This window comes from Cryptomeria japonica, chromosome 5, assembly GCF_030272615.1.
Source record: "Cryptomeria japonica chromosome 5, Sugi_1.0, whole genome shotgun sequence".
Lineage (NCBI taxonomy): Eukaryota > Viridiplantae > Streptophyta > Pinopsida > Cupressales > Cupressaceae > Cryptomeria > Cryptomeria japonica.
The window spans coordinates 642,062,356-642,074,636 of NC_081409.1; the positions used below are offsets into that span (position 1 = coordinate 642,062,356).

Here is a 12,281-nt window from a genome sequence, read left to right on the forward strand (position 1 = left end):
TAACCCTAGGTAGTGATTCATCCACATCATGAGAAGTATGGGGAGAATGGGGATAAATGATGTCACTTGTTGGAATAAAGGAAGAACCAACATTCTCATTGAACAAGTTATCCAACAAAGGCTCCATATCCTTAGTGTTTAAACCTTGAGAAGCCTTAAGTCTATAACTTGTTCTTATGATAATATTGTATGTGGGACTAATGGTAACAAAACTCATGCACGTAGGAGAAAAATTTAAATTCAAAAACTATGATCAAGCAATGCAACCTTTTTTTTGTAAAAAATGATTGACTAACTAGTTAATTAAGTAATTTAAATTGTAATATTGAGCACTAAATGCCTCAAAAGTTGAACATAAAATCTCATAAAAATCAGATCTAAAAACACCATTGAAAAATTATGCAACCCACAAGTCAATGTTAGGATAATAAATTATGGTTTTTGTGCATTTAACCTCTAAATTCATGTAATTCAATTAAAAATAAAAACTATGTGTAAATTTAAATTTTAAAATGCTTAAAAAATGAAATCTGAGACAATAGATTAGAACTAAGCATGAAAGATGTTAGGTTCACCAAAATATAATGGAGTAATTTGAAATTAGGTTCAATAAAGATAACAAAAACACTAATAATCCAAATTAACCAAAACAAGGTGGAAAGAGGGGTGAACGTAATAGATCTAAATTCAATCCAAATAAGCAAAGGGCTGGAAGTCTAATTAGATTCACCTGGATTAGGGTTTTCCTCTTTCCAAGGGTTGATATGAATTGATAATTGTAAATTAAGAGAAAGTAATGAATAATTGAAGTAAATCATAGCAAACAGATTGCTACAGACTAAGTATATATATTTCTCTTATACACTAACATAAGAAATATGAGTAGTAAAGGATATGTTATAGAATGGTTTTTCATATTGTAGACTCACCAATCAATAGTATGTTATGATATTTAAGTACTCATTATTAGAAAGAAATGTAGAAATAAAACTTGTAAAATTACACATTTATAACACCCATAATTGAGTAATTGTAGGGAATTGGGGGACCAAAACGTGATCTTAAAGGTGGCCACTTTTTTTTTTTTTTTTTTTTAAATTCTAAAATCAATGAAATATAAACTCTTCAAAGTAATTCAAGATGATTATGCTCAAATTTTGAAAGTATGTTAAGAAAAAGAATGCTAGTGTGTGGAATGTACTTTTTCAACCATAATTGTATAATTTAAAATATTTGCTAGATCAAATACTAAGATACCAAAAAATGGTTATATTTTATCACTTAGATATAAAATAGTATTGGATTTCATTTCCATAATTTTAATTTTCCTTAATATTTTTGTAAATTCATTTAATGAAAAATTAGCTAAGATCATGTATTAAGTGAGTTATTTTTTTAATCTTTTAGTTAATATCATTTTTATTTGATTATGTTGAAATATTTATAAAAATATAATGATCATTATTCTCTCCCTTAAACAAATTAATAATTATATTTTCAATGTGTATATAAAGAAGTATTGGAGCTGAGAATGCAATTTTATCAATTTTATATTCATGAGGACAACAAATTATGTAGAAAAAGAAACATGTGTTTTATGCTTATGCAATATAATGATCATTATTCTCTCCCTAAAATAAATTAATAATTATATTTTCAATGTGTATATAAAGAAGTATTGGAGCTGAGAATGTAATTTTTTCAATTTAAGACTCATGAGGACAAAAAAAAAATTGTAGAAAAAGAAACATGTGTTTTATGAAATATAAAGATCAAAATGTTGATATATTTATATTTTAAAATAAAATTATTAGAAAGTTAAAATGGATCTTTGCATCATAGGTTTTGATTTAATTTTTATGTGAAAAATATTTTCTAAAATTATGTAGAACTAAAGAAGATCATAATTGGCATTTGTGACATTTGTGTAAAACCTATATTTTAAACTCCCTTATAGAAGTCCAATCCTTAGGATTTGATATTCAAACAAAATCCAAGCACAAATTTTCTTAGGGATGGATCTTCCAAAGCGCACACAAATGAAATAACTATCATTATAATGTGAGTGTTTTTTCCCTGATGATTTAATCTTTTTTCATAACATAACATGAGCATTTTTATGCATTAAACAACATACTCAGGTTAAATCTAAAACAAGACATTTTAAAAATATAATTTGGCCAAATTTTGTCCCCTCATTTTTTATATACTTATGTATCCTTCATGTAACAAATATTCACCAAGAGTAATAATATTAGATTATGCCACGATTAAGAAGGTAAGAAGTGTCACTAAAAAAAATAAAAGGGGGATGAATAACTAAATTCATAATGCATTACATCACCACGAGATATATCACTATAAAAAGGAGTATTATGAGTACCCATATAACTTGAATGGGTTGTAAAGAATGAACACCACAAGATACATCAAGTAAATTCACAAGAGTAGGGACATGCATATCAATATAAAAAAGAGTATTATGAGTTCCCATATAATTCACATGGGATGTAAAGAATGAGCACCACAAGATACATCATGTGTAAAAGATGGTAAATTCACAAGAGTAGACACATGCATATCATGATATATAGAAGAAATGTCATCTAAAATTGCAATAATGTATTGAAAAACATCATCAATAGCCACAATGCAAGGTTTGTAACAAGGTAAAGTCAAACTAGGCACATGTTCATCACTATAAAAAAAAACATAGCTAAAATGAGATAAACATGAAGTTGACAGAAAAATAAAAAATATATATGATATATAAGGGATGACATGATTCTTACACAAACCAAATATATAAAGGAGGGATAAAAAATACAAGATAGAATAATCCCTCCATAGATAATGCATCCTTACCCATAGTATAAAAGCAAACAAGTGAATCAAGTATGATAGGATCAAAAGATAGAAAAGATAAGGACATGTCATAATCATAAATATATACATTAAATTAATAAGACAACATAATCTATGATGATAAATAATGCCACATTTATGTGAGATGAATTAAAATTGATATAATCAAAGATGAAACCCTAAATTCAAAAGAATTTAAAAGATATGTAAAGTCTGATATGAAATCAAATAAATTAACGAATGATTAAAAAAAATAGAACAAACTAACAAACATAAGCCCTAAAAAATAATAAAATTTGTACAAAATGAATGCAAATAAAATTAAACAATATATAAAGAATATCTAAGAAAATACATAATTCAAATGAAATACTAAATAAAATTGATACAAAGCCTAATTACATTTATGCAACAAGAAAATCTGATATGAAACATTAATAAAAATATAATGAAATTAGTAGATTGCTTTACTAAAATTATAGTAAGTTTATAGGACAATCAATTGAGCAAATTTAGATCTACGCAAAATCAACGTTGAAGTGAATGATTTGCCATCTTCTATCCTCTCACTCCTTATCCTTCACTCCTTATCCGTCACCTACCACACAAGCACTGCAATTTATTTAATTGTAATCGTTCGATCATAAAGCTATTGGTGTCACTTTAGATTTCTCTTTGCGAATCTGAGATGAAGTCATCGAAGACGTCAGCGATTAGAACCAAAGAAAATCTAGAAGACGGCTCCATTTTCTACTCCCCTCTGGACCCTACTGTTTCTTGGCTTCATGTCCACCAGTCCATCCACATCTGAACCAAATCAATCGTGTTGTCCACACAATACCTTCTATTTAAACCTTATAGTAGCCAATCGAGGACTACAATTCTATTCAAAATTCTTACTGCTAGTCTTTCCCAAGCTTTCTATTCCAGTATTTTCATGGAGAACAGTGCAACAATTACAGGTTTACAGACCCCGCATGTTCTGAGGAACTTTACTTCTGCTAGAATTTCGAGGGTAAGAATTGGATGGAGATCAAAGCAGTCTGCACTTGAAACAGTGACAGCCATTAGAGCAATTTGTTCTCAATATATTTCCCATTCTTCTTCTTCTTCTTTATTGTATGCTGTTTTGTCTGTCTAAATCATAAGCCCTCTGTTGGTTTCGTCTTCTCATTCTAATTAACTCCATCAGCTGAGCTTCCCACACCTAACAACTCCCTAATCTTCTTTCATACTCGCCTACTGTGAATATGTTCTGCAATCTCCAATCATAATCTTGGCGGAGCAGAGGATTCTGACAGTCTCTCATAACCCTCCTGGACTGGAAGAAATAATCTGCCACACTCCTCTTTCTCTGCAACAGGGCAGATATAAGGATGGTATTTCAGAGCCATCCGATGATATGCGCTCTTTATGTCACGCGCACTCACGTCGGGAGAGATACACAGAACATCATACAATGAAGAAGAAGAAGCAAAGAGAGTATTTTGAGATTGAAATACCCTAATACTAGTCGAATGCTTTGGCCTTCCTCCAATTCTGACCTGTAAAATTCCAGAAGAAGCACATTTGGTCACAAGATGGGGTGCCTGTAAACCCTTAATTGATGCATGGTTCTGTTACAGAAAGCTTGGAATTGACCAGCAATAACAATTTTCCGGTAACTATAGATGGAAATTCATTTTTTCAGCCAAATTTTAAATAGATTGGATCGAAGAAACAAGACTTGGTTTAGTGGCTAGGATAAACAATATATAGACACAAATAAAATTGGGGTTTTCCAAAAGGATAGGAAGTGTATAAGATTCAGTAGTTGAGCATATCTTTATAATTGTTATAGCACTTGTTGATTTAATGTTCAATATTTTAATAATGTTTTACCAATAGTTGTGACTTTGAAGTTGATAATGTTGAGGAGGACTACCCCTAATTGAATGAAATGTATTCCTTGGATCTAAAATGTAACAAATCATGTGATGCCACATCAGCACACCAATAACACTTGACTTAGCGCACAAGTATTAGTCTCACTTTTTTTTGCTTCTTTTTAGATATATAATTATATAGTTTTTGGTGTGTTTTGAAAATAACATTAAAATTATATTTAATATTTTTTAAATGATTAAATAAAACTGTGTATTTTTTAAATTTTAGTATTCTTAATAATCTTTTATTTTGTAAGATTTGGAGATCTATTTTATAATATCTATTGGGTCTATGCTGATAGAGTTTGAAAGTATTCCATGCTATTCAAAAATTAAGACAAAATAATTAGCTCAACATGCAACTACGATGGCTAAATGATATGGGCACATTCTAAGGTGTAAGAAAAATATTTCGTCAATCAAAACTATTTTTATTTCACTTTGTTTTTGGTTTGTAAGTTTTCAATAATTACATAGTCATATCGCATAAACTGTCACATTAAAAAATAGTTGCATATCCAATATCCACTTTACTGCATGCCAATGTGATTTTCGTGGATTGCTCATAAATCTTCTCACTACTCCCACTGCATGGGCAATGTCTAGGTGAGTGCAAACCATTGCATACATTAGACTCCCAATAGCAGATGAATACGAAATGACTTTCATTTCTTCTTGTTCCTCTTCTGTGTTGGGGCACATTGCAAAAGATAAATGGAAATGATCAGTTAATGGAGTGCTTACAACCTTGGCATTTGCCATGCCAAACCTATCCAGGACCTCGTTAATATATTTCTCTTGTGACATCCCCATTTCCTTCTTTTGTCTATCCTAAATTATGGTCATACCAATTATTCCTTTATTGTGCCTATGTCCTTCATTGCAAAACTTGAGTTGAATGTTGCTTTAATTCATGAACAACCATCATGTTAGTGTCGGTTACTAACATGTCATCAACATAAAACAATAGTAGAAAGAAATCACCATTAGCAAGCTTCTTGTAGTAAATACATGGATCATATTAGTAGCATGTCAAATTTTGCTTAGCCATAAAGCTATCAAATTTGATGTCCATTGCCTCAAAGCTCGCTTGAACACAAATTTTTTTTTGCTTCAACTTACAATATAAATGCTCCTATAAATGCTCCTACCCCCATTTTGTAAAACCTTGCATATAGAATTCCTCTATAATATCACCGTGTAGAAATGCAATTTTCACATCAAATTGTTCAAGCTCAAGATCCCATACAGCTACCAAGCCAAATACTACTCGAATGATTGTCATCCTCATAATTAGTAACAAAATCTCATTAAAATCTATCCCATTTTTCTTATCCAAGCCCTTCACTACCAATCTGGCCTAGTAGCGTTTCTTGCTTCCATCTTTTTCTTTCAATCGATACACCCAATGACTCTTTAGGGCTTTCTAGTTTGGTGGAAGCTTCACCAAATCCCAAGTATTGTTTTCCATAAGAGAGTGGATCTCTTCTTGGATCGCCTCTATCCATTTTGCACTATTGGGATCATTACAAGTAGCTTTAAAGGTCACTGGCTCTACTCGATCAGACATCATCAATTCGTAATCATGATCAAACATCACTAACTCGGAATAAATTTTTTTTACTAGAGGTCTACATTCTCGAGTGGGCCTCCCCAACTCAGAGTCTTGGCTCTGCGAGTTATTCAGGACTAGTTACTAATTTTCCCCCAAACATTATTATTAACAGTTTGCAAACTAGTGTTATCAGTAGCAACATTTCAAATGACCCACCTAAACCATATCATATGTTGATTTTTTACGCATTTTCCCTTCCTCTATGTGAGAACTATAACCGTGTTGCCTTATTTCTCGTGGCTCTGAGTGCATACCCCGGATTTCAATGTTCCTTTTGTTCTTGTCATGTTGCCAATGGCAGCATAGAAACGTTATTGTTGGCTGCTTGACAAATATTATTTAAACCTCTGCTAATATCCTACGAGGGATTTGGAATATGTAGCACCTGTGTAGAAATAACATCATGCCCTTTATTCCACAAATTCCTCATACTTTCCTTAGCCTACGAAATATTATTACAAGGCATATGATGACTGCATGGAATGAAATGCTGCTCTTTTGGAAAATTCAAGGAACCTTTGTAGGCTACGGATTAGAATTTTCAACACTACACACCCCAAACTGATAATTTCCTTCGTTGTTTGTAGCACCAATATAAGATGATTGTAGGAGGAGTGTTACTGTTGTTGGTCATGTGAGAGTGGGATCTTCTCTAGGATGAAAGAGATGTTAGAAATAATCCCAACTACCTCCACCATCAATCTGCATCCTCCATATGCACATTAGTACTTGTTAGCTGCTTCTGTCAACTCATGTCCTCCATACCCTCTAGTTTGCAAGCATATCTCTCAACATTAAATAAGAGCATTGAAAACAGATTTTGGCAAGATTTGATTGTACTCATCCAGCCTGTCCATCATTTCAACCATGACAATTTTTAAAATCTCCAGCTTATCTTATTCACCATTAGTTGCAGATAGGACAGATCTATAGGAAATTTTTGGACAACAAATTTACCTATTGTGACATTCCTATGGTGCAGATTAAATGCAAAATTAAATATGATTTGATGTTTGTTCTTCCACAAATGTGAAGGAGACTACTTTTAATATACAAAAAGAAAAAGAGAAGAAGTGTGTAGAAGATGTATGACTGTGGCAACAAAAATGATAGTTTGAAACAGGGAACTTTGTCTTATTTATCTAATGAGTGAGCAGCAGAGCTGTAAGAAGAATGTTTTATTTTTTTAAGTGCGTGAAAGTTTGTAATGAGTCAGTAAAATGTAATAGTTCTTAGTACAGAAGACTCGAAGCTCTCACAATATGTAATATGTTAAATCTGATCAACATAAACTGTCTTTGATTCTATTTGTTGCTCCCTTATTTTTCAGCATTTGGCATTAGAGCTTAGGGTTAGAGCATTCCAACAACAACATGGGATTTCTTAGGTTCGATCTCTAGTATTTGAAAATTTCAGATGTCAAAGCATCAGTGAAAGAAGTGAAGAAGGATATTGAAATTGTTGAATTTGTTCTTAGCAGCTACCGAAGTGTTGATTGCCATCACTACTCCTTTCCAATTGTTTGATAGAGAGCACAATAACATAATTTCATTATCCAAATTTATACCCACTGAAATCAATTGGTCGACCAAAGTATTAAATTCATTGAGGTGGTTTGACATGATCCCTCATTCTTTCATTTTTAGATTATACAATTTCTTCATAATGAAAACCTTGTTCGAAGTTGAAGCCATCTCATACATGGTAGAAAGTTTGTCCCATAATTCCTTTGATGTCTTCTCAACTGAAACATTGAAGAGAACATTGCTGGACAAAGAAAGGAGATTGTGATTCTTGCTTTCTTGTCTAATTTCTCCTACTCCTCATTAATCATGGAATTTGGCTTGTTGGCTTTCCTTTCTAGTGTGAGTGAGAGATCATGCTTAATCAGTGGTGATTCCATCTGCACTTTCCATAGCCTAAAATTCTACACTGAGAATTTCTTTATCTTCCATTTATTTGCATCCTCTATTATTCTGAAAATTCTTCACTAATTTCCAACCAGCTTCACCACCAAGCTTTGATACCAATTGTAAATTATGAAGTGCAAACAAATGTAAATGCAAAATGAGAAATAAACAGAAGACAAACAATTACAGACAAATAACACCGAATTTTGTTCACCATAAAGGCTACATCCACTTTGAAGTAGGGAAAAAATCTTTATAATCTTTGTTTTTACAACAATGTTGTACAACAATAGTTTACACCAAATAAATAAACATAATTGCCTCATCCAAAATGTGAATGGCCAAGAGACAATTGGAGGGAAAGACAAAATGATTGTTGGGCTTCATATATCCAACACTAATAGTATACGTTGTTGAAGTTCATAATAAAGTATGCAATTTTTTAATTTAAGATTGTATTTTTATTTCTGCTATGTAGTTTCAAATAGGTCAAAAATATATCACATTTTGCTAAATGAACGATAAAAAATGATGAATGAAAAATAGTGAAAATCAAAAACTAAGAAACGTTTGTCTTGAATCGTAATGACAATGATGATATCAATCATTAATCACTACAATTAACTTGCCTCAATTCATATTAAAAAAGTCTTCAACATAATAAAAATATTAAATATTAAATTTACAAATATTATCACAACAATGATAATATTGGTAGGACATGTAAATTTTAGAGCTGTCTATTAGGACACCAAAAAGACCTTGATTCAAGGAGAGTGACGATGGAGACTCGTTTATTTAAAATAAAAGCAGTCCTCTTCATTTGTTTAATAGCCTTGTGAATTGGGGTAGCTCCCTGCTCTGTATTTCGATACCGCCATGCGTGTGTTGAAGTACCTGATTACTCCACGCCCTAAAACTTGCACCTCCCATAGATTTTGTATAGTAGGACTTCTTAAACATGTTTTTACATCAGGAGTAAAAGCCCCCGCTGCTCTGCAACTTAGTCTTGACTATGTTATGACACCATCTGCTGTTCTTATCTGAGAGCTAAACCAAATCCTAACATCTGGGGTAACCATTTTGTCAGACATTTTGCATGCTTCCTCAATGCTATCATGTTTTTGTAAACCTATTTTCCACAAAGACGTCGAATTGATATCCGCCTCTAATTATTCATCCATAAATTTCCTTGCTACGTTCCAGTGCTTCCAAGCTAACATATGCAGAGAGAAAACTGACCAAAGTGATCAAATTTGGCTTCACAACTGTTAACTATATTTATTTTAAAAAGATTCTTTGCATAACCCATTCTGGAAATATAATGAAAGCAGTGAAGTCAACGAAACAGCATTTTGTTCCGGCATCTGATGAAAGAGCTGCAGAGCGTGACCCAAACATCCAATGTGCGCATATCTCAATATTATAGAAGTCCATGAAGCTGCGTTTAGGTTAAACATTTTGTCAAACACTTTTTGTGTATCCTTAATATTGGCGCACTGGGCATACACTATAACAATTCTGGCATGTGAGGATAAGGTGGGTGTGGAGTAGTTTGCCTCGTGGAAGGACTACGTGCTTTAAGAATCCCTGCAGAAGGGAAACAACTCTATGAGGGTACAATGAAGGCATCCGACTATGCCATGGCTTATAGGCAACACCATTTCAATTGCTCTGAGCTGAGATTCAGTTTTAAATTTAGAAATTGAGGCTTTGAACATGATCTTGTTTCAATTCGAAGACATTTTGACATGAGAAAAGTGAAAATATGGACAAAATCTGTCTACTACGTTTTATTGTAGAATTTGATGTTGAATTGCGATCCTTTGTTCTACCTATCAAGAAAAAAAATTGGTGAATTTTGACATCCACGAAATTGGTGAATTTGACATCCACAAATTTGGAGAAAAAATTGATAATATTCATTTTACGATAGTTCTGTTTAAAAGTCCTCATATGGTGTCTAAGTGTCATTCTTTATCCCCAAATTGCTAGTTGAATATCACATAACGTATGAAATTAACAGGAAAGTAGTAATATTTACACAACTAGAAGGTGCTCAAATACCCTATTTTGCAATCCAATTTACAATAAACTCTCAAATAATCCACCGTAATCATCAGCAAGCATAAGTTCCCTGTTGGTTTCGTCTTCTCATTCCGCTACCCCATGACGAAGAGTTATTTCCCGATTTCCTTCTAATTAATTCCATCAGCTGAGCTTCCCACACATGACTACTCTCTAATCTGCCTTGGTACTCGCCTACTGTGAACATGTTCTGCAGTCTCCAATCGTAATCCTGGCGGAGCAGAGGATCTGACAGAGTCTCGTAAGCCTCCTGAACTTTAAGAAATAATCTGCTACATTCTTCTTTCTCTGCAGCAGGGCAGACATCTGGATGGTATTTAAGAGCCATCCGACGGTATGCATTCTTTACATCACGCGCACTCACGTCAGGAGAGATACAGAGAACATCATACAATGATGATGATGAAGAAAAGGAAGCACTTTGAGACTGAAATGCCCTAATACTTGTCGATTGCTTTCGCCTGGCTCCAATTCTGACCAGTGAAATTCCAGAAGAAGCACACTTGCTCATAAGACGAGGTGCCTGTAAACCCTTAATTGAAGCACCGTACTCCATGAATCTGTTCTACAAAGCTTAGAATTGATCAGCAATAACAATTTGCCTGTAAATTCAATAGTATTCCCAAACTCCCAATAGATTAGATCAACGAAACAAGACTTGGTTTAGTGGTGAGGATAAACAATTTGGACCGTATATATAGACATAAATAAAATTGGGTGTTTCAGAGAAGGTTACGATGGGCGTAAAAGTCATAAGAATTTGTGGATTCTAGAAATTAGAAGGTGCCCCTGAATCCGTCTACCCCGCCGTCACGTCCCACCTGTGTGCAGGGAACATTGTTTTCATCAATCTAGAAACCCTGGGCTTTGTAGATGGTCAATTTGATTTTTAAATCCCATTTGGATTTTTTCACACGTCAAATGGTGACACGACATCATGGACTAAATATCACTAACTCCGTTTGTCTTGGGCGAGACAAGTGTTGTAAGGCAAGGAAAGTTTCAGTCTTCTAGATCTCATCTAAAGGCTACGGCAGTTTATTTATACCTTAAAAAACATTATCACTCTTTTATTTTTTCAATTAAATAATTGTGGCTGGCGGAATTACAAGTGCAACTCATTAAACAACTCGTGAAGGAGGTACTAAAACTTTTCAAGGCAAATTAATGTTGGGACGTCAGTGTGCATAACATGCAAGTTAGTCACATGTTTTACATCGTAGATTTTACAAACAATAGCTGCGATTGACTAACATATCAATAACACGGTGTACGCTTTGGTCATTTTGGAGCCAGAATAGCTGCGGGACTTATGTTGACGAGACCAACTTTTTCATTGGATGATAGTGTCTTTTTTAGAAGATCTAAAAATGGATAGACTTTTAGTACATCAAAGGCGTCTCATTATATAAAATGGATGATTTATTAGAGCACATCGATTGCTAACACGACATTTTTATTGATGCAAGATGATTGAGAATACTACATTTGTCCATCGCTTTCATTGTTTTATTTATCGACTATTTTTTTCTTGTCATTTTTTGCCACTCATTTTTCCTTTCACCACAACAATTTACGATTCGCGATAACTATGCATTTAATAGAAATATAATCGTGGTGTCATCTTCTTGACATTATTGAAAGTTATTTCTTAGACAAATACATAGAACTTTATTTATGGAACAACATCCACCAACCTCCTTCCATGAAATCTATGGTATGTTACAATGCTTATTTGTAAAGTCAGAAGAGCAATATTTATTATCAATTTAAAATATGAAAGCAACAAAGTGCGTGTTGCATTTAATTGTAAAATCAATCAATAATCAAAATAGAATTAACCAATATCAATAGTAAATAAGTGTTGCAGTGTAGCAT

At 32.9% G+C, this 12,281-nt stretch overlaps 1 protein-coding gene across 1 annotated transcript; it reads right to left on the minus strand.

Annotated features, from left to right (window-relative positions):
* Window positions 1-9,066: 9,066 nt before the first annotated feature.
* LOC131049788 (chaperone protein dnaJ 20, chloroplastic-like) lies at window positions 9,067-11,234 on the minus strand. Its single transcript, XM_059221565.1, has one exon. The coding sequence runs from the start codon at window positions 10,957-10,959 to the stop codon at window positions 10,435-10,437; it is 525 nt and encodes a 174-aa protein (XP_059077548.1). The 5' UTR covers window positions 10,960-11,234; the 3' UTR covers window positions 9,067-10,434.
* Window positions 11,235-12,281: the final 1,047 nt, after the last annotated feature.

Bases quoted from the DNA above. Each gene is read 5' to 3' on its own strand.
- LOC131049788 (XM_059221565.1), bottom strand. From the start codon at position 10,959: ATGGAGTACGGTGCTTCAATTAAGGGTTTACAGGCACCTCGTCTTATG.